Source organism: Rattus norvegicus, chromosome 13, assembly GCF_021556685.1.
Source record: "Rattus norvegicus strain SHRSP/BbbUtx chromosome 13, alternate assembly SHRSP_T2T, whole genome shotgun sequence".
Classification (NCBI taxonomy): Eukaryota; Metazoa; Chordata; class Mammalia; order Rodentia; family Muridae; genus Rattus; species Rattus norvegicus.
In genome coordinates, this window is record NC_141546.1 from 49345103 (window position 1) to 49367989 (window position 22887).

The 22887-nt window shown below is 49.2% G+C and overlaps 1 protein-coding gene and 1 long non-coding RNA gene across 4 annotated transcripts in view; both read left to right on the plus strand.

Moving 5' to 3' along the window:
• Lmod1 (leiomodin 1) overlaps positions 1–22184 on the plus strand; it is a 41645-nt gene extending 19461 nt beyond the window's left edge. The window contains 2 exon segments of one of the 3 annotated variants that reach the window (NM_001430078.1): positions 19019–20522; positions 21485–22184. In NM_001430078.1, coding sequence (NP_001417007.1) covers positions 19019–20522; positions 21485–21507 — 1527 coding nt within the window. In that variant the 3' untranslated portion in view covers positions 21508–22184. 3 annotated transcript variants of the gene reach the window in all.
• LOC148001629 (uncharacterized) lies at positions 605–6579 on the plus strand. Its single transcript, XR_015635956.1, has 2 exons — positions 605–2353; positions 3242–6579. It is a non-coding gene; the product is annotated as an uncharacterized LOC148001629 (long non-coding RNA).
• Positions 22185–22887: the final 703 nt, after the last annotated feature.

Genomic DNA, 22887 nt, shown 5'->3' on the forward strand with positions numbered 1-22887 from the left:
CAGTGAAAAATAAGTTTAGTCCTGGGGCTGGAGAGATGGCTCAGTGGTTAGGAGCACTGACTGCTTTTCCAGAGGTCCTGAGATCAAATCCCAGCAACCACATGGTAGCTCACAACCATCTGTAATGAGATCTGGTGCCCTTTTCTAATGTGTTTGGGGACAGTGACAGTGTACTCACTTACATAAAATAAATAAAATCTAAAAAAAAAAAGTTTAGTCCTATCGCTTGAGAGGCAGAAGCAGGTAGATCTCTGAGTTCAAAGCCAGCCTGGTCTACAGAGTGAGTTCCAAAACAGGCAGGAACCCCTGTCTTGAAAAGCCATAACGAATGAATGAATGAATGAATGAATGAATGAATGAATGAATAAATACATAAATAAATAAATGTTTGAGCAATATAAGATAAGAAATGAATCCAGCATGGTGGCTTTGTGCCCGTAATCCCAGCACCTAGCATGCTGAGGCAGGAGCATCACCATTAGTTCGAGGACAGCATAGCTCCAAAACCTAAATAGGACGAAACAAAGGAGGGAAAGACACAAGAAGGCAGGAAGAGTGGGACCGAGGAACGGAAGGAAGGAAGAGTAAACAGAAAGGTTGTGGGTTTTTTTTTTTTTTTTTTTTTTTTGGTTCTTTTTTTTTGGAGCTGGGGACCAAACCCAGGGCCTTGCGCTTCCTAGGCAAGCGCTCTACCACTGAGCTAAATCCCCAACCCCAAGGTTGTGGTTTTGTTTGCTGTAATTTTTCTATTATTTGTACACATATAAGGCCAAGATGCTTTCAGTTGTCTTTTCTTTCCATTGAGATACAACTCATATACTGTAAGACTTGCCCTTCTGCAGTATGTAGTTCAGGCCTGGGGCTGCAGCCCAGTGGTACAGCACCTGCCTCGTTCCTGTGAGGCCCTAGACTCATTCCCCAGTACTGCCCCAAAGGGGCGTGGCTCGATAGACTGGGTGTAACTATATTCAAAGTATTGTACAATCAACAATACTACCGAATTCCAAACTATTTTTTGATACCCTCCAAACCCTTTAGCAAGATGACAAGATGACTCAACTCATAAAGGCACAGACTTCCAAGCCTCTTGACCTGAATTTGATCCCCGACTCTCACAAGTTGTCTTCTGATCTCCGCGTGTGCACCATGACACATGTGCCTTGTGTCTACCACCAATCACTTATATTACTACTACTACTACTACTACTACTATTACTACTACTACTACTATTATTACTACTACTACTGCTACTACCACCACCACCACCACCACCACCACCACCACCACCACCACCACTACTATTCTGGATCCTTCCTGTAAGTGCAATCATACCATATGTAGTCCTTGGGTTCTGATTTCTTTAAACTATGTGACTTTGAGTTTCCATAATTTGCAATGGCACTTTGTTCTATTTTACGGCTGAATAGTTTTTCATTGTGTGGCTAACACACATTTCATTTGTATCCACTTTGAGGCTGTTGTGAATGATGCTGTTCTGGGCATCGGTAGGTAAGTTTTCTGGTGGATTCTTCTAGTTCTAGTTCTCTTGGGGTAAAACTACTGGTTCTGTGGTAGTTTTGTGTGTAGCTTTCTGAGCTCCACACTACTTTCCAATATGGCAGTACTTGTCTGCAGTATGTGAGCATTTCAGCTTCTCCGCCTCCTTACTGATGGTTATTATTGTCTGACACATCTAGTGGGTGTGATTAACACCCAGAGATCTGATTGTTGCTCCCCGGTTGTTACGCTTCTCTCTTGACTCTACTTCTAAACGGCTTCCACGAAAGAGGTTACCTCTGACTCTTTGGTCGAGTTCCTGCTTCCCCTGAGCATTCACACCGTGTTGAGGCCACTTAGCACCGGAGAGCAGGCCCCTTAGCCTGTTCCTTCCCCCTCAATCTTGACTTCATAACACGCATGCCTCTGCCAAGGGCTGGAGGCTGGCACCCATTGGTTCATGTGGGTAGAACAGCAAAAGGAATTACTATTATTACCTGTTTAAGTGTGATATGGATTCTGCACGCTTTTTTTTTTAAGTTTTTTTTTTTTTTTTTTTTGGAGCTGGGGACCGAACCCAGGGCCTTGCGTTTGCTTGGCAAGCGCTCTACCACTGAGCTAAATCCCCAACCCCCACTCCTGTCCTTTTAATCCACCCCTCTCCCAATCAGGCTTTAGGCTGGCCACAGTATTTGCGGGACCCAATGTAAAATGAGACTTGTTCAGAATTAAGACTTTCAAGGGGAAGCAGGAAAGAGTTCAAGGTTGAGGTTGGCTTGGGCCAGGACAGAGAAGCAAATAGGGCAAAGAATGAAGACTTGCAAGGCAGTCAAAGGAGAGCATTAAAAGAAGGCAGTCTGAATATTACTCAGCTATCAAAAACAACGAGTTTATGAAATTCGTAGGCAAATGGTTGGAACTGGAAAATATCATCCTGAGTGAGCTAACCCAATCACAGAAAGACATACATGGTATGCACTCATTGATAAGTGGCTATTAGCCCAAATGCTTGAATTACCCTAGATCCCTAGAACAAACGAAACTCAAGACGGATGATCAAAATGTGAATGCTTCACTCCTTCTTTAAATGAGGAAGAAGAATACCCTTGGCAGGGAAGGGAGAGGCAAAGATTAAAACAGAGACTGAAGGAACACCCATTCAGAGCCTGCCCCACATGTGGCCCATACATATACAGCCACCCAATTAGACAAGATGGATGAAGCAAAGAAGTGCAGACCGACAGGAGCCGGATGTAGATCGCTCCTGAGAGACACAGCCAGAATACAGCAAATATAGAGGCGAATGCCAGCAGCAAACCACTGAACTGAGAATAGGTCCCCTATTGAAGGAATCAGAGAAAGAACTGGAAGAGCTTGAAGGGGCTCGAGACCCCAAAAGTACAACAATGCCAAGCAACCAGAGCTTCCAGGGACTAAGCCACTACCTAAAGACTATACATGGACTGACCCTGGACTCTGACCCCATAGGTAGCAATGAATATCCTAGTAAGAGCACCAGTGGAAGGGGAAGCCCTGGGTCCTGCTAAGACTGAACCCACAGTGAACTAGTCTATGGGGGGAGGGCGGCAATGGGGGGAGGGTTGGGAGGGGAACACCCATAAGGAAGGGGAGGGGGGAGGGGGATGTTTGCCCGGAAACCGGGAAAGGGAATAACACTCGAAATGTATATAAGAAATACTCAAGTTAATAAAAAAAAAAAAAAAAAAAAAAAAAAGAAGGCAGTCCTTTCTGAGCCCATAGGAGAGCATTAAAAGAAGGCAGTCCTTTCTGAGCCCAAAGGAGAGCATTAAAAGAAGGCAGTCCTTTCTGAGCCCGGACCCTGTAGTGCTGCAGAGGCCAAGTGCTGGTCCCAATTAGGCCATTGTAGCGGCTTTGTTTAGAAAAGGCAGGAGGGTGGCTGGGTGGGAGCCAGGGCTCTGCTCAAACAGCTCCAGGCAGCAAGAGGACAGCATGTTCCTCCTGCCAACCCCCTCTCCCCAACCCCCCAGTACTCCAGAGGGACCCAGCATGCTGAGACAAATAGCTTACTTTTAAGTAAATCTTTACAATGTTTCCAAGCTTGCTGAGCTTCCTATCTCCGCTGAATGATAAGGCAGAAAGTAGCAGGCAAGCTTTTTCGAGTGCAGAGCGCTGAAGTGGCTTGTTTGTCTCTCCAAAGAGATTTCCTGGTTTCTCCAAAAATGGGGCTTGCTACAAGCTTCCCAGTGTGAGTCACCAGACCAGTTGGCAAAACAATGGAGCTGCCCCTCCAAGGACATAGAAAGTCTGCCCCATAGACGGCAGGCCCAGGCTGTAGCCCTCAGGAATCTCAAAGGGAACCCAGAACAGCTGGCTTGAAAGGTTGCCAGCCCAGCCGTGCCTCACCTTGCACCTCTCACTAGCCCTAGAATGCAGGGGTTCTGTGGAAGGAGGAGGCCAGGGGGAGAGCTCTCTCTCCCACCTGCTCTCTTCTGGTGCCTCTGGCAGAACTGCTCCTCCAAGCCAGGTCACCGCCTCCATTCAACACTCCCTGATTGGAAATCCTGACTCTTCAAGACTCAAGCAGTCAAGGGTCCCCAACCCCTTTAGTAGAATGAGCTGACAGATGACACGTTTTAGGAGTGTAGCCACCCAAGCTTGTACATCACTCCTGTTCTCTCGGAAGCTGCTTCTGATCCCATCACTTCCAGAGGCAAGGCAGGCACATCTGTGCGTGCATATCTGGTTTCTTGCCCATGTGGCCAACAAAGACCATTTTTCTCAGGATCCCCCAGCATCACCAGGAGATTACCTGGAAGGCGAAAGCAAGTTGAGGTTATGTTTACATCAACTCCAATTCTTGGATTTTTGGGTTTGGGGTGTGTGTGTGTGTGTGTGTGTGTGTGTGTGTGTGTGTGTGTGTGTGTGTGTTTGAGACAGGGGCATCTATGTAGTCCAGGCTAGCCCAGATTTGTGATCCTCCTGCCTCTTAAGTACTGAGATTTAAGTACATACTATCACGCCTAGCAGGCTTTGGTTTTTAGATTTATGTTTACTATTTTTTTTTTTTTTGGTTCTTTTTTTTCCGGAGCTGGGGACCGAACCCAGGGCCTTGCACTTCCTAGGCAAGCGCTCTACCACTGAGCTAAATCCCCAACCCCTATGTTTACTATTTTTAATTATGTGTGTATGTGTGGGTCTGCCCACGTGAGCTCAGGTGCCTTTAAATGTAACTATCCCTGAACTGGAATTACAGACAGGTGTGAACTAGCAGCCTAACGTGAGTTCTGGGAACTGAACTTTTAACCCACTGAGCCATCCCTCCAGCTCCTGAATTTTATTTTTGTTCTATGGATTAAGCGATTCAATGATAATTTTCTGTTTTAGTGAATAACTCTACTTTCTGTGGACAAGATTCCCCCATCATAAAAGCACTTCAGATATTAAACATCCGTTGGAAAAGAAACAGTGACATTGTTACCTTGTGTATATTCCAAAGTACTGCCCTGAATGACAAGTCTAGACTGACCCTCTCTCCTCCTCAGCCAGAGCTCACCAGGAAGAAAAGGGAAGAGCTTGGGAAAGGGTGGGGACAGCCCTGCAAAGGCCTAGCACCTCCAAGCTTCGGCCAGAGCAGAGCTGAGGAATTATGGGTGCAGGGAGGAAGAACCCCAGGCTGGGAGGAGGCTGGGTGTCTACATCTGACCCTGAAGGCAGCCAGGGAGCCATTGGCATGCTTAGGCAAAGATCTGAGAGGTGTGTGCCTCAGAAAGGCCTAGTGGCTGCAGGGCCCTGTTACTGGGAACATGGTTAACACTGGGGACAAGGCTGTTAGCCTAACCCTGTGAGGGGAAGGAGAGCCTGGACCAAGAGAAGTGTTATGGAATGTAGGACCTATATGGTGGAGACGAATAAAGAGCTCCTGTGTGAAATAGGATAGTTTGGGGTTGGGGATTTGGCTCAGTGGTAGAGTGCTTGCCTAGCAACCGCAAGGCCCTGGGTTCGGTCCCCAGCTCCGAAAAAAAGAAAAAAAAAAAAAAAGAAAAGAAATAGGATAGTTTTCCAGCCTCCTACTTTGGGCCACTGGTTGGACAGAAGGGAAAAGTGAGTACAGAAGGACCCATGTGACCACCATGTCTCCTCTCCTTCTCCAGCAGAGCCAACACTGGGTGTATAGGGAACCCTACACCTACTGTGTGACGCACACAGTAGATAGGAGGCAAGAGTTGATGGGCCCACATTTTGAGGTACTTAGAGTACACAGACCAAGAAGGTTACTAAACCTTAAGTACAAGGTTCTGGATCTGTAGTGTTGTGTGGCCCAGAGACAGAGCTTTGAGAGGCATTGAAACTGAATACGAGTGAACTGGGGCTGGAGAGATGGCTCAGGGATTAAGAGCACTTATTGCTTTTGCAGGGGACCTAGATTCTGTTCCCAGCACACTATGGTGGTACACAACCATTTGTAACTACGTTCCAGGGGATTCAGAAGCCCTCTTCTGATCTCCCAGAGATGTTGTGCATCCATACATGCAGGTGAAACATTCATGAACAAAAAATGAAATTAATATTTTTTAAAAAATAAAGACATAAAATCAATACACACACACACACACACACACACACACACACACACACACACACGAATGGCCCGAGGGTGGCTAAGTTACCAGGAAAGAGGGTGGGAATGTGAAAGCAAGGTTTGAGATTTGATCAGACAACACTGCTGGTCCTGTGTCTAGCGGAGGAAAAGGCACCTTGAGGACGGTTGAAGAAGATGCTAAAGCAAAAGAAAACCATGGCTGGAGACTGAGGGAAGGATGTGTGCTACAGGAGGCTCTGGTCGCCCCCAAGTGCTCCCTAGGCAGTTAAGGAAGGCAAGGAACAAGGAACAGAGATGCTGGGGTCATCGAGAGGGCTCAGCAGGCAAAGGTACTTGCCAGGGGACCCTGGCGACTGAATCCCATACGTAAAGGTGGAAGGAGAAAAACAGCTCCTGAAAGGTGTGTCTGCCCTGCACCGGTGCGCCGTGGCACAGGAGCCCACACACAGCGTTCGGATGTGCGCACACTATCAATAGCATTTAAGTAAGTAAAAGAAAATGTAAAAGACGGAAACCTGCTTTGGCAACAAGGGGTGGTAGGGAGCGATCTGGACGGAACTAACTTCTGTGGTGTGCTGAGAGGGAGGCAGGATTGTGTTGGTCCGAGGTGAAAACGTGGGACTCTCTGAGGAAGCTAGAGGTGGGCGAATCCTGGATACTAATGCCGGTTGGAGATAGAATCCTGATTTACAGGGGTGTATGAGCAAGTGAGAGGAGGAGCTGGAGAGAGGCAGTAAGCTTAGCCTGCGTCTCAGGACAGGGAGTGGGAAGGGAGGGGAGGAAGAGGAGAGTTTGTAGGTGTGACACAGGACAGTAGAATACCCTACAGCTGGGTTTTTGATCCTTTCTGGAATGTAGAGGAGATTCTTTGCAGAGGATAGAATAGAATGGGATTAAAGAGGCAATTGGGGGGGTGGTGGAGAGATGGCTCAGTGGTTAAGAGCACTGACTGCTCTTCCAGAGGTCCTGAGTTCAAATCCCAGCAACCACATGGTGGCTCAAAACCATCTGTAATGGGATCTGATGTCCTCTTCTGGTGTATCTGAAGACAGCTACAGTGTACTCATATACATAAAATAAATAAATCTTTAAAAAAAAAAAAAAGAGGCAATGGGGGAGAGGAATCCAGCAACTGTGCAGAGATGTGGAAACCGGACCGGAAGTAACAGTTGACTTATCCTGTAGGTGCCTCACTGAAGCCCTAGCAAATGGTCCGGCCAACAAGATGGTTTAATACAGCCAGTAGGATGTTTTTCTGTCCTGAAAGAGAAAGGAAGTGATGAGCAGACATTTATGAGATGTTTTCATTTCCTGGGTGGTCTCCTCCATTTAGCAGAACTTACGTGTCCTTTCTGTTTGGGTCTTAGAGACAGGGTCCTACTGTGTAGCCCTGCTGACCCAACACTTGCTACACAGACCAGGCTGGCCTTGAACTTACACTGATCCTCCTCCTTCCCCAGTGTTGGGATTACAGCTGTGTGCATGGCTTTTAAGTATTGTTCCAGCCTACATATTCCTCGACATCTAGAGTATTGGTAATGAGCTGGGTGTGAATTTAAGACTGAGAAAAGTCGGGGTTGGGGATTTAGCTCAGTGGTAGAGCGCTTGCCTAGCAAGCGCAAGGCCCTGGGTTCAGTCCTCAGCTCTGAAAAAAGGAAAAAAAAAAAGAAAAGACTGAGAAAAGTCAGCCTTCTTTGGAAAGATGATATTTATAGAGTGGTGGCCCGGAGGAAAGCCACTAGAAAGTCACTAATGGAGGACAGAGCTTGGACAATGTGGTGTGTTATATGTGTTTGGCCCAGGGTGTGGCACTATTAGAAGGTGTGGCCTTGTTGGAGTATGTGTGTCATTGTGGGTGTGGGCTTTAAGACCCTCACTCTAGCTGTCTTCCACTAGCAGCCTTCAGATGAAGATGTAGAACTCTCAGCTTCTCCTGCACCATGCCTACCTGGGTGCTGCCATGTTCTTGCCTTGATGATAATTAACTGAACCTCTGAACCTGTGAGCCAACCCCAATTATATGTTATCCTTATAAGAGTTGCCTTGGTCATGGTGTCTGTTCACAGAGCAGTAAAACCCTAAGACAGACAAAGATCTTAGTCTGACACTGAAAAACCTTTGCTTTAGAAAACAAACTTGGTTTCTTTCCAGCTACACAGTCCTTTGGGATAAAGTGGTAAAAATGGAGAATAAAATGGCCGTCAGCCCCTCCCAGTCTCCCACTTCTGGCCCAGTGAGGCAGGCTTCCTTGTTTATTGCATTCTTTTAAGGAACATCAGTGGTGGGCAGTCTCTGGGGACTGGACTGGCTGGCTTAGCTACTTCTTGGCTTCAACACCCTTCCTCTGCTTGAGCCGTCTTCAAGGTTACAGGAGAGGGAAGAAAAGACGCCACAGAAGATTTTGTGGATTCCAGAAAGTCTTAACTCATGGATATGCTCTAGCCTTCCACCTGGCATTGGGCTAGCCTAGTCCAAACCTAGACCCAATAGTTCAGCTGAGGGTACAAACTGATCAGGGGCTTTGAATGTACATCGTATGGACCTAAGCTTGTGGGAGAGTGAGGATCTCTCAGGATGGAGTGAGGGTGTGTGCATCCATTCTCTCCTGGCCCCTCTACTGGACGTCCTCCTATCTTACCCCTGGCTCGGATTGCCTGGGGCACATCCACTATACAAGCAGGTCACCTCCACTGGGCCTAACCAGTACCACAGTGAGGCTTGGGGACTGTGGCTCTGAGCCAGGACTGGCGGTGCACACTGTGTTCCCAGCATCTAGAAGGCTAAAGAAGGAGGATTTTGAATCCAAGGTTAGCTGGGGCTACATTTCAAGACTCTGAACCAGGCCGAGAGAGCCAGTGAATGTGTTTCTCAGATCTGCAGCCTCCCTAGACACAGAGTCGTTAGCATTCCATAGCTTCTGGTAGCCACTGACTTGTATTCTGGTTCCGATTTCAAAATTTGTTTATTTGTGTCAATTCTTTAAGAATTCCATTCAGTGAGTTTTGACCATATTCATCCTCCCGAGACTTCTGTCCATCCCCTTCCTTCCTACCCAACTTCCTGTCCTCTTTTTTCCTCCACCCTTAAAGTCTGATTTGGGCTGAAGACTCTGTGAATAGCTGCGTGGGTGTATGTGTACCATGTCTAAGGAAGCCAGAAGACAGTGTCGGATCCCCTGGAGCTGGAGTTACAGATGGCTGTGAGCCTCCATGTGGGTGCTGGGAACAGAACCGGGGTCCTTTGCAAAAGCAAACATCTAACCACTTAACTACTTAGCCATTTCTCCAACCTAAAACCTTAAAAAAAAATCTTTTACTACATTTTATTTGTGTTTTCCGTGTGAACAAGTGTGCTGTGTATGACACACATGGACACATAGGAACACATATGGACAACTTTCAGGAGTTCAGATCTCACCTTCTACCACATCCTGAAAATCTAACTCAGGTCCCCAGGGATGAATGTGAGCTCCTGTATCTACTGGGCCATCTGACTGGCTCCAGGGTCAGTCAGTCAGTCAGTCTGTCTGTCTGTCTGTCTGTCTGTCTTCTTTCTTTTTCCTTCTTTCTTCCTTTCTTCTTTCTTTCTTTCTTTCTATTTTATGTATGTGAGTACACTGTAGCTGTCTTCAGACACACCAGAAGAGGGTGTCAGACTCCATTACAGATGGTTCTGAGCCACCATGTGGTTGCTGGGAATTGAATTCAGGACCTCTGGAAGAGCAGTCAGTGCTCGTAACCACTGGGCCATCCATCTCTCCAACCCTTGTTTCTTCCTTTTATTTTGTTTTTATTTTGTCTCTGTATAGCCCTGGCTGTCCTGGAACTCACTCTGTAGACCAGGCAGGCCTCAAACTCATAGAGATCCTCCTGCCTCTGCCTCCCAAATGCTGGGATTAAAGGCATGCATCACCACTGTCTAGCCAGCACTGGCTTTAGTTTTTTGTTTATTTCTTTTTAAAGATTTATGTATTTATTTTATGTGGGTACACGTAGCTGTCTCAGACACACCAGAAGAGGGCATCAGATCCCATTACAGATGGTTGTGAGCCACCATGTGGTTGTTGGGAATTGAACTCAATCTTCCAAAGAGCAGTCAATGCTCTTAGCCTCTGAGCCATCTCTCCAGCCCTGGCTTTAGTTTTTTGGTGTACATTCTCTCTTTTCTCTGCTCTCTCTCTTCCCTTCCCCTTAAAACTGTCTCAAACAGCCCAGGTAACTAATGTAGAATGTGCTATGTAGCTGAGGCTGGCCTTGGATGTCTGATCCTTCTGTCTCTACTTCCCAAGTGCTGGGGTTTTAGGTGTGGGCCACTGTGTCTGGCCTACAGACTCTCTTGACCTTCATTCCCGACACGGACCTGGCTTCAGTTCGTGGACATCGTTCTCTCAGTGCGCCATTCACTTACTCCGAGTCAGAATAGATGCTGTGTGCGCCCCATGCTGTGTGCACCCCATGCTGTGTGTGCCCCATGCTGTGTGCTGGGCACCAGTAACTGGGAATGCATACTTGGTGGCCCTGATCCACTGAAAGAGACAGAGAGAATGAGAAAGACCAATGCAAGGAAGGGAAGAAAGGTATCTGTGGGGCAGTGGTACAGGGGGAAGAGCTTGACTTTTCCAAAGCAGACCTTGGTTTAGGCTTATACTAACTCTGGGTGATGGGAAGGCTGAGGCCCAGAGAAAGTGGGCTGAGAAATGCCCATGCCAAGGAGCAAAATGGTAGGGAGCGCAGAGAAGGAGCAAAATGCTAAGGCCCAAGAGGGACCCCCTCTCCACAGTGTGATCCGTTTACCAGGCCTCTTTCTCCTTCAGGAGTCAGCCCCGCATCCCTGGTGGCATGGAGCCTCCTCATCCTACTTATCCTTTCTCCCTCTCTGCTCCACGCGTGTCACTGCCTCGAAGGACTTTATCCGGCTTGTTTCCACCAGGAGCACTGCTGTCCGCCCAGCCTGTTCCTCAGCTCACTTGCGGGAACACCCATGTCTCCTTTGGGTCTCCTCTTGCAAGTCTGGTTTTCTCATTACTATGCCTTGCAATTTTAGCCTCAAAGTTTAGTGTCTCGTGGAGAAACAGTACGGAACAAACACAGGAACATGGCAGACTAAGGCAGCCTACAGTGAGGACCTCCGGCTGTGGTTCTGTTCCCGATGGTGGGGAGTTAGGAACACATGGATGTCCGATCTTGTTTTCCATCTCTGATGATGGCTGCTTCCTCCTCCTTTCCTCCTGGAAGGCCCCTCCTCTCACCTACATACGAAAGCTAAGGGAAGGCCGGTGTCCCTGCTAGAGCATCTGAGGCTGACACTCATGCAGCCTCCTGACTCTCTGCAGAGATCCAGGCCTCATCCATCTCCACCCACAGAGCCGAGACCACTGTTGCTCAAGTGTGCTGACCACAGCAGGACACTGGGGTGCCAGAAGGGTCACTGCTTTTCTCAACCCCATGACTGCCCTGTGGTGGTTTGATGGGGACTGGCATGGTAGCTCACTGATAAAGCTTTCCCTAGTATGTAAGTCCCTGGGTTCCATTCCCAGAACCTTAAAGAAGATGGCTAACACAGTCTTCTTACCACTCATTCCTCATATACCGAATCCATGCTTGGCCTCTCAGTTCAACATTTCCCAAGTAGGCAGGCTTCCCTGGGTGTCCAGCATGACCCTTCTGAAGCCCTGAGCTTTTGGGAAGCTGTGTACAATAGCCTGAAGCCTTTGGAGATAAGGGAGCCACCCTGCCCCCCACCCCCAAGTACATGTCTCCCGACCAGGTGCCAAGGGTGGGAACAGGCTGGCTAAGGCATAGCTAACCTCTGCTGCGGAAGGGTCTGCCTGAGCCTGACACCCCCATTTCTGGCAGTCTCCTGAGGGACTCTCTGAGGATAGTGCCCTGGGTTGTCAGCAGCAGCAAGCACTCAGAGAGCTCTTGGGCTGTGGAAAGGCCTCATCAAGGTATCTCATTACCCTTCCTCTCCCTTTCTTTCACCCTAGAGGCTGAAAGTTCCTTGGGCAAGGGAGTCCTCTGCAGGCTCATCAGAAAGTTCTGGGAGGGGCTGCTGGTATAGTTCAGTTGGTAGATAGAGTGCTTGCCTTCTATGTACAAGACCCTTTGATCTACAGCACACCCTGAGGCAGATGTGGCAAAGCACTCCGGAAGTAGAGGCAGGGGGATCAGAAGGTCAAGCTTATCCTCAGCCACACTGTGAGTTGAGATCAACCAGAACCTACATGAGACTCCTTTGAGAAGAAAACCTGTGAGAGGTGGCCCTGCAGCCCCACAGTAGATGATGACAGAGCCCACGTCAGTGTGAGGAATTGTTTTAGCCTTAATTCTCACAGGGTTTACTGTACAGTTGAGGTGTGATGGGGGCCAGAGTGGGAGACCCTTCCCAAAACCACCTGGTCTCATCCCAGCTTCCTATCCTCCAGGTAGGCTCCTGGCATCTGAGATGTCATTTCTTTTTCCATGGAAAAGTTCAAATTATAGTTCCCTTGGCCATTGAGTAAGTGTTCAATTTTTCGTACTATAAAAATTCTAAAATCCTTTTGAGCACGAACAGTCTCAAGTAGACAAGGGATTGGACCCTAATGATGTTATCATGGTTTCAGTGAGCATCTCTTGCTTTTTTCCTTCTTTCTTTCTTCCTTCCTTTCTTTCTTTCTTTCTTTCTCTCTTCCTTCCTTCCTTCCTTCCTCCTTTCTTTCTTTCTTTCTTTCTTTCTTTTTCTTTCTTTTTTCTAAATTTGAGACAGGGTTTCTCTGTGTAACCCTGGCTATCCTGGAACTCACTCTGTAAACCAGGCTGGCCTCGAACTCAGAGATGTGCCTGCCTCTGGCTCCCGAGTGCTGGGTTGAAGGCAGGCTCCACCACACCTGGCCCCAGTGAGCCTTTGTCCCAAGGCTTTCTGAACAGTCACACTGTGTCTCCTTTCCAGTCCTGCTTGGCAGCGAGCGAAGCTAGATCTGAGTCTGGCCCCAGCACACAGCCAGTTGAGAAACTAGGTGAAGAATCCCAGGGGACCAGCTCTGTTGTACGTGGGACAAGAGGTTAGAGGGCCACACAACTATGTAGAGACACATGTGGGGTTTGCACACAGGCCAACTGTAAGCAGAACATTTCTAGAACAATGTGAAATTCTCCCAACGGTGCTGATGGGAGGCGGAGGCTTTCCAGGACAGTAGCATTACCTCTTCTATCTATGTAAGGAACTGCCTCAGAGCAGGGGACATTACCCACAGGCTACCTAGGCACTACTGTGTGTCTGGAATGCTATAGTCTCCAAAGGGCAGGGGACCCCCCAGGAGAATCTGGAACCTTTACTGTCACTTCAGGTAGAATGAAGCAGGAGCCTGGGGGGAGTTCACTCCCTCTGTCCCCACCAGCCCTGGCTGTGTGTCTGTTTTGCCCTTCACACCAGCTTGAAAGGGAGCTATTCTCCCAGGGGATTTGTGGCCAGCTCCTCTCTGCCCTCCCTTGTGCAAACAGATGGCACTAGCAGCTTTGGAGACTGGGACTGGGGGCAGCGGGGGGGGGAGGGTTGGGGGAGGTACTAGAATTTGGGATTCTGAGAGAACGTATAGGACCAGGATGGAGAGGCAGCAAGGGGTTTGCCTTCTATAAGCAGGACCAGGAGACACCACCTTGTGCTTCTCTTGCTTTCCTGGTGAAAGAACAGCCTTGATCCTGGAGGAAGCAGCTGGCCAAGGCCAAAGGCAAGAGGAGACCTGCCAAGTTCTAGCTCTCCACACTGAGGCTGCCCATGCTGTGACACTCCACAGAGCACCAAGGTCAACACCAACATTGCTAAGGCCTAGAAAGAATACCCAGCAAAGACAGAATGGGGGACTCAGAGCCACTGCTCCAATCTAGAGCTCAGGCTGGGGCGATCTGGTTGCTTCCAGCTGGAGGGTCTTCCGGCGCCTCTCAGATCCTGGAAATGCAGTAAGAGTGGCTTTGAGCCTCTGAAGCAGAGTCACCTCAGACTTGCTGTGGGGAAGAAGCAAATGTGCCTGAAATGGAGGAGGCAGTGGGATCCCAGCTGAGGAGGGTGGTCACTGCTGCCTCCTAGGTAAGGTGCTGTCAACGTGGCTCAGAAGCAAAGGCAATTCCCTTCCAGCCTTCCTGTGACCAGCTTTGCAGGAACCACCTTCAAACTTGTTCTTCACAGCTGTGTGGGGCCAAGGAGACTCCTCATCATCAGGTGAAAAAGATAGTAGGATAGAGTTAGCCTGGGCTAACAGGGCTCCACTGTACAGAGCCTTAGTTCTTGCCTTCAGTGAGCTCTCGTGTCATGGACTTTCAAATAGACAAACCTCCCCTCTCCTGTCCTCTCCTGTCCTGTCCTCTCCTCCTCTCTCGGCACTGGAAATGTTGGCATGGTGGCTTCTCTGTAATCAGATATGACTTTACAGGAAGTAGCTTCAAGGGTATCTGGTGATGGGGACAATGCTGTGTTTTGTTCACCAGAGCCCTTGGGGCTTTTAGCAAACAAGACACCATCTCATGGCCATAGGCCTAGAGGAAACAGGTGAGGAGTTGTTTCTCACCTCTGACCCTGGGAGAGGTCCCTCCATGTGTCACAGGCCACCGGAGGTCCTCTACGGTCATAGTCTAGTGCATGACTCTAGTTAGACCCAGACCCACCCTCTGGGCTTCCTGTAACCTTCAAGCTTTTCCCAGAAAGAACAATCGCACTACCTAGATTCCCTCATCGGAAGGCTGACAGGCCTTAGTTCTCTTGAGTCCTTTGTTACATTTAACCTAAACTCGTTTTGCCATAAATGATGAAAAGTCTAGAGATAGCCAGCACCAGCAAAAAAAATAAATAAATAAATAAATAAATAAATAAATAAATAAATAAATAAATAACCTGTGGAGGGTGTCAGGATGCTCACCATTAATTCTGAAAACAAAAATCAAGCCACCAGCCCAAACTCCCTCTCAGATAAGCATAAAGGAGGAGGCTTGGCTGTGTGCAAGGAGCTGGACTCTGCAAAATCCCAGGCCTGGGAGCAGTCTGTGCTCCTTGTCCTTTTAAGGCAAGGTCTGAGATCCCAGGGCTGAGCTTGCTCCAACAAGCCACAGCCCCATTCATTCCTGGCTATTTGGAGGAAAGCAGTGATTAATCAACGTTTCCCCACCCCACCCCCCCACTCAGCCTGTTTTACATTTGGTTCTTTTTAAAGTGTTGGCTCACCTCTTGGTAGATCTCAGTCAACCTAGACGCCAGGTCAGGGGTATAACTGGAGGAGCAGCAGCTGATGTCTGAAAAGGTCAAAGGTCAGGATGTGAGAGATCTGGGAAGAGAAAGGGTTAAAATGTAAAGATCAAGACTTACTTACTTGGAGGTTCTGAATAGGGGTGGGAGTGGGGGTGATCTGTGAAGCTCTGGGGGTGGTGTGGCACTCAGGTAAGAGGAGTGTAGAGCAGGCAGGGCACGGAGCCTTGACCCCTAATAGGAAAGACCAGATGATACTCTCCTATTGACTTGATGGCTGCTAATGAGACAGTTGGGCCTGAGCTCCAGTTTTGTTTGCCTACGTCTGCCCAGTACACTTGGTGGTTATCTCAGCCTCCCTTGAAGGCAAGGCTGTGAGCTGAGCAGTCTGGGCGTTCTGGAGAGGTGTTTGAGCAATAAACAGTAAGCAGATGGCCATACCCGGGCAACAGAGAGAGAAGGGAAGGTAGCAGGCTCTGTCCCAAGCCGGACCTCCTCCAGAGCTATCGCTCTCCACCGTGCTCCTGCAATGAGAGGAAGGCGTTAAGGGCCCAATGAGATGGGATGGGAGAAGGGATTCCCAGGCTAGCTCGAGGAGGTCTTCTAAAGCAGCTGTAGATGGAAAGCTGCCCCAGGATCTCATGGGCCAGACCCAGCTCCTGGGAGCCAGTTAGAGAGTAAAGGGCTCTGCTCACCACACAGCTCCAGTGACACACAGTACAGCTGTTTTTTCTGGGCTTAAGATTGAAAGGGGCACAGTCCAAGGCCCAGTCTCCCAGGCCTCCAGCCCTTGCCTGCCTATGTGATCGTGGGAGAGAAGTCAAAAAACTCCAGGGCTGGTCCCTACTAGGGTGTTTGCAATTCAGGCCCAACCTCGTCTCTATCCCCTCTGGGAAGGGTCGTGGTAAGGAAGGGCTGCATGGCCAGAGGGTGCCATGGACTATTGCTCTTCCAAACCCTGACTCTCCATCTTCCTACACTCTGTTGGGCACACCTGAAAGAAAGAAGCTGTTCCTGGTCTCGTCATAGTAAAAAAGAAAAACTGCAGGAAAAGATCTCACACATCCCTTAGTGACGCAGTTGCTCCTGACTCTCCGTCCTATGTCTAGTCAAATGGCCTGCATCCTCTGAGGCAATCTACTGCTCCCTCTGCCTCTCCTGCAGCGATGAGAAGCAAGCACTGTGAAATGCCCATTCACACCTCTGCAGAGGAAGGAAGTGGGCTCTGTGGAGGTGCTGGGTGGCCTGTGCTGCCTGGAACACTCAAGCCTCTACTGACTGAAGTCGATTCCATCTCAGGGCCTCTCCAGACAACATCAGAGCATCTGTATTCAGAGTAGGCTGCCCTCAGTGGTTTCCAGGGCTCTGCACAGAGAGGAACTTGTCCCTGGCAAAGTGGTTTTTGTTTCTCCTCCTTCCTCTTCCTCCTCCTTCCTCCTCCTCCTCTTCCTCCTCCTCCTTCTTCTTCCTCACCTCTTTCTCCTCCTCCTCTTCCTCCTCCTCTTCCTCTTCATCCTCTTCCTTCCTCCTCCTCCTTCTTCCTCCTCCTTCCTCCTCCTTCTTCTTCTTCCTCGCCTCTTTCTCCTCCTCCTCCTCTTCCTCTTCCTCTTCCCCCTCGTTCTTTCTCCTCCTTCCTCTTCCCCTCCTCTCCCTCCTCATCTCCCTCCTCCTCATCTCCCTCCTCCTCTTCCTCCTCTTCTTCTTTGGATAGGATTTCACTACATAGCCCTAGTTAGCCTGGAACTCACTACATAGACCAAGCCAGTCTCAAACTCATATAGACTTGACTGCCTCTGTCTCCCTAATACTAAAACTAGAGGCGTTTGCCACCATGCTTGGCCCCATCAAAGTCCTTACTAAATAATAAAGATGACAAAACTGTGGACTGTTACAGAAGACACACACTCGATGGAACGGTTCAGCTCTATTATGTCTACCTAATTAATTAGTTCCTTTTTATTTCAAGGTGTGTCCATGTGTATATATATGCACACATATTCATTCAATGGTACAGAGAATAGAATTTAGAAATAACCTTGGTTGGTAAAATAAAATGTTAGCAACATTATCTTGATCATTCCAACATTTTCCCCTTTTGCAAATGTATTGGCTTCAGCTGAGGGTACAGCTCCATGGAAGGTGCACTTGCCTAGCATGTTTTGATCCTTAGTCACACACACACACACACACACACACACACACACACTTACAAAATTCATTATCCGAAGCCCTTGACTCCCTCAGGATTAGACTGAAGGATATTAAGCACTTACTATGAATGCAGAATGAATGCGAGGGGAGTCAGACACTCAAGGAGTCAGCCAACTGACACTTTATTGCAGTTAATGTATTATACTCAGTGTGTGTGCTTGTGAGTGCACACATCAGTATGCTCAGAGGACAACTTTTAGGAACTGGTTTTCTTCACCATGGGATCTAGGTGGTGAATAACTTTGCCTCTGAGTCATCTTACTGCCCTCTTTAATGTATATTACAACATAAACTTGGAGCTGGAGAAGTGGCTTAGTAGCTAAGCTCTCGGTGCTCTTGGTCAGGCATGGTGTTGCATGTCTTTAATTCTAAAACTTGGGAGGCGGAGGCAGGGGAATCTCTGTGAGTTTGAGGCCAGTCTGGCCTACATAGCAAGTTTCAGGACAGCTAAGGCTGTCTCAACATCCAACCTCCCACCCCTTTCCAAAACAACAGAACAGAAAACAAAACAAAAAAAGGGCAGGCTATTCTTGTAAAGTACCCAGGGTTCCCAGCACCCACATGGGTTCTCACAACCTTGTGTGACTCCAATTCCTAGGGAATCCAGTGCCCTCTTCTGCCCTCTGTGGGAACTGCAGGCATGTAGTATACATACAAGCATGCAGGCAAACACATAAAACACAAAATAAGTAAGTTTATTTGTTGTTTTGTTTTCTTCTTACTTGTGTTTATTTGTTTGTTTGCTTGTTTATTGAGACAAGGTTTCTCTGTATATCCCTCTGTAGACCAGGCTGGCTTCAGATTCAGAGATCCACCTGCCTCTGCCTCCCTAGTGCTGGGATTAAAGGTGTGAGCAACCACTGTCCAGCATAAATAAGTCTTTTAAAAATATTTTTTATGGTATCATTTGTATGGGCATTTTACCTGCATGTGTGTTCAGGGTACCACTTGCATGCCTGGTATCCAAGGAGGCCAATGGAAGGCATCTGAAGCAACACGTGGTTGTTAGGCTCCTCGTGGGTGCTGGGAATTGAACCTGGGTCTTTCTTGACCCCTGAGCCATCTTTCCAGCCCAACAATTAAATCTTTAAAAAAGAAAAAATAAATGCAAACAAATCTATGAACATTTAGCACTATAAACAAGACAGAGATTTTTCTGGCAAGAGTGGTTTTCCTTAGTTTACCATGTGTGTAGCAGGAAACTAAATTTTCACCCATGACTGGAAAGGCCTAAGGTACTCTGTGGAGGAACTGATCTCTCGGCATATTTTTTCCATTTACACATGGCCCAAACCCGAGGCCATGAGTCTGATGTCAGTCCTCTCTCTTGAGGCCAGAACCCAGTCCTGCCTCTACAGAACTCAACCGAGGCAGGCTGTCAACCTTCCCCAAATGTAACGTCCTTCAGAGATTCAAGGGCACTTATACAAGCCCTCCCTCTGGTCCGTACACGCTCTCTCTCCCTCCCTCTGGGGCCAGCTCTGTGTGCTTATTTTTCTTTTCTGAATTCTTAGGAAAGCAAGCAAGTGGGGAGGAAGACTGATGCCAAGAACGGAGAGGACAAGGGCAGCAATGCCAGCAGAAAGGCCCTAGGCCCCAGACAGGACTCAGACGTGGGCAAGGAGCCGAAGAAGGGCGTTTTAAAGAAAAGCTTCTCCAGGGATCGAGAGGAGGCCGACAGCAGAGGTAGTGAGAAGCCCAAGGAGGAGAAGGTCATCAGGGGCATTGACAAGGGCAGGGTCAGGGCTGCAGTGGACAGGAAGGAAGCCGGGAAAGATGGCAGAGAAGAAAGGGCAGCCGCCACCACGAAGAAGGAAGAGGAGAAGACAGGGAGTGTCAGGAACGCAGGCTTGAGCAGAGACAAAGACAAGAAGAGAGAGGAGGTAAAGGAGCCCAGCAAGAAAGAGGAGGTGAAGCTAACAGCAGAGAACAGGAGCACAGTTGGGAGACAGGAGGACGGGAAGCAGAAAGAGTCACGCGAAGATAGGGACAAGAAACCAGAGGTCAAGGGCATAGGATGTGGGAGCAGAGACTCGAGAAAGGAAGACGAAAAAGTGAAGAAGGAAGAAACCCAACCTGATAAAGGAGTCAGAGAAGAGGGCAAGACCAGAGAGAAGCAGCCCCCCAGCGGCCCCAGCAAGCCCTCTGATGGGCAAGCCAGGGCAGAAGAGGAAGCAGCTCCCAGTATATTTGACGAACCTCTGGAGAAAGTGAAGAACAATGACCCAGAGATGACCGAGGTGAACGTCAACAACTCAGACTGCATCACCAATGAAATCCTAGTCCGGTTTACCGAGGCCTTGGAGTTCAACACCGTGGTCAAGGTGTTTGCCTTGGCCAACACTCGGGCCGACGACCACGTGGCCTTTGCCATTGCCATCATGCTGAAGGCCAATAAGACCATCACCAGCCTCAACCTGGACTCCAATCACATCACTGGCAAAGGCATCCTGGCCATCTTCCGGGCCCTCCTCCAGAACAACACGCTGACGGAGCTGCGTTTTCACAACCAGAGGCACATCTGTGGAGGCAAGACGGAGATGGAGATTGCCAAGCTGCTCAAGGAGAACACCACCCTACTCAAGCTGGGCTACCATTTCGAGTTGGCTGGACCCCGGATGACTGTCACCAATCTGCTTAGCCGAAACATGGACAAGCAGCGACAGAAACGGCTGCAAGAGCAAAAGCAGGCCCAGGAAGCCAGTGGGGAGAAGAAGGACCGGCTGGAGGTACCCAAGGTCGGGGCTCTGCCCAAGGGCTCCCCCAAACCTTCACCCCAGCCATCCCCAAAGTCTGCTCCAAAGAACTCACCCAAGAAAGCGGGTGTCCCAGCAGCCCCGCCTCCCCCTCCCCCTCCACTGGCCCCACCCCTTATCATGGAGAACCTAAAGAACTCACTCTCACCAGCCACCCAGAGGAAGATGGGAGACAAAGTGCTCCCTGCCCAGGAGAAGAACTCACGCGACCAACTCCTGGCTGCCATCCGTTCCAGCAACCTTAAGCAGCTGAAGAAGGCAAGTGGTGGTGGGCGTGGCTATGGCGCCAGGACAGGTCTAGGCTTATTGGATAAGGCAGGGTACACAGGGAACGCACACGGAGGAGCCCGTGTCAGGCCACAGGGCCTCAGACTCCCAGGGCCTCTCAGCCATCCAGCCTCCAACAGGCCACATCATCTCTCTTAGAGGAAAGACCTTTCGCTCTTCCTCTGGACTCTGTTCTCTGCCTTCTCCACTTGTGGTGAAACCTGCTTCCCCTAGAAATGGAGAAGCGGCCCCTATATATACAAGGCTGCCATAGGTCCTGGCACGTGGCCTTTCTATGCTCTGGTTTTTCCAACAAAAGCCATCATTGTTCTATTTCGTTCACTCTCAGGATCAGCCCAAGTCCATGGGCCAGTCTATCCTAAAGGTCACCCCTAGGAGGGTATGCTTTTAACTCCCAGTGCCCTGGACACAGGACTGTCTCATTATCTCTCGATTCTCACATCCTTGCCTCCCTGCCAGTCCCACGTGAGTGACAGAGCCCAGAAACATTTGCCTTTCTGACTGGACACTTGGCTTTCCTCACCATCATTTGTGACTAAAGACCAAAACATAGAGGGGAAGGCAGCTGTGATCCAGAGGCTTCTTGCTGACATCTGTTTTGGTTTGTCTTTTAAAGATTTATTTATTTAATGTATATGAGTACGCTGTCGCTGTCTTCAGACACACCAGAAGAGGGTATCGGATCTCATAATGGTTGTGAGCCACCATGTGATTGCTGGGAATTGAACTCAGGACCTCTGGAAGAGCAGTCAGTGCTCTTAACTGCTGAGCCATCTCTCCAGCCCCAGCATATGGTTTTTGCAGAACATTCATCCCACAGACACATGCTGAGGTGTTTGCGTGGTGTCCTTTGGCAGGGAAGGAAAGTGAGTTAGACTCTAGGGTACGGTGTTGGATTCCTTGAGCTAACCCATCTCTGCTTTGCCTTACAGGTAGAGGTGCCCAAGCTGCTTCAATAGGACAGGCAGCCAGGCATTGGTACCAATGCCTGACTGCCTAGACTCTTGTTCCAGGGCTACACAGACCCCCGCCACCCCACCCTGGCTGAGCTGCTACAGCTGCCCCTGTCCACCATGGGAGAGCTCGAGACCTGGGCCGCGCTCGAGGGAGGACACCTCATCTCTTCTCCCTTTCCTTTTCTTGTCTCTGAGGCTCTTCAAAAATTGCTTTGAAACCTGGAGCTGGAGTGAAGTGTCGGGACAAGAGGAGTCCTTTAAGTACGTCACAGAGAAGATGTCTCCCAGGGACCACATATCCACCCCAGCCTCACTGCCTCCAGGGTCAGGATTCAGGCCTCTGAGGAGCCCTTGGGGCCAAGCGGCTGGGCCAGTGGCACTCCATGGGGCAGAGGTAGAAAGATGGAGGGCAAGGGAGTCGGAAGGCAGAGCAGGAGGGCTGGGAACACTATAAAGCCTCCATCTGATGTGCCTGGGCAGCGGACATGGTTGGACAGTACCTGAGAGAAGGTAGGCTCCAGCTGGGAGTAGACAGACAGACAGCAGCTGGACCTGAAGGGTTGATGCCAAAGCAGACGTTTCCTTCACACCACCTGCTGCTGTATAATAGCTATATATCTGTTTTTCCATAAGATTTTGATAATATATACAAACCTTTAGCTGCGAGTGGCTATACCTCACCTTTTCTTCATGTGTTAATGGTTCTAATGTTCACCCCGGGTTCCCTAGAAGGCCTCCAAAAGCTCAGGGTCCCTGCCAAACCATTCAAGGTGACCATAGACAGAGAGGGCAATATGGGGGAAAGCTTGAACTCTTGAGACAACCTCCCGACCTGGTGTTGCAGGTCTGTTCCTCGCCAGTCTCTTTGCCTCGTATCTGTGCCCAGAGCTGTTCTCAGGGGCAGAGAGTCACACAGGGCCCTGGCGATGGCTATATAAGGCACGTTCAGGGATGACCATTCCGTGACTCTTCCTACTGTAGGCTCAGGGCCAGTTCTTCACAGCAGTTACAGGCGAAGGAAGGCAGAGTGAGTCAGAGTGACTCAGGGAGGGACACCAGTGTGACTTAGGGCATGCTCCCACTGGAGGCAGGGCCACTACAGCTATCACTGGGGGTTTATGGAATACTGTTCCAACTAGGGATGAAGCCCAGCGTCAGCTCCCATGCCTAGCATGGAGGCCTTGGTTTCCATCTCCAACATGATCTCTTTCTGACTTACTGGCCTGAAGATTACTGTGCCACCATGAAATTACCACCTTGGTTCTGGGTCACAGACATCTGTCTGTCTGTCTGTCTGTCTGTCTGTCTGTCTGTCTCTCTCTCTAGAAGCAGAGAGGAAAGCAGTTGGAATATGGGTGGGGTCCCACCTCCCTAAGGAAGTAG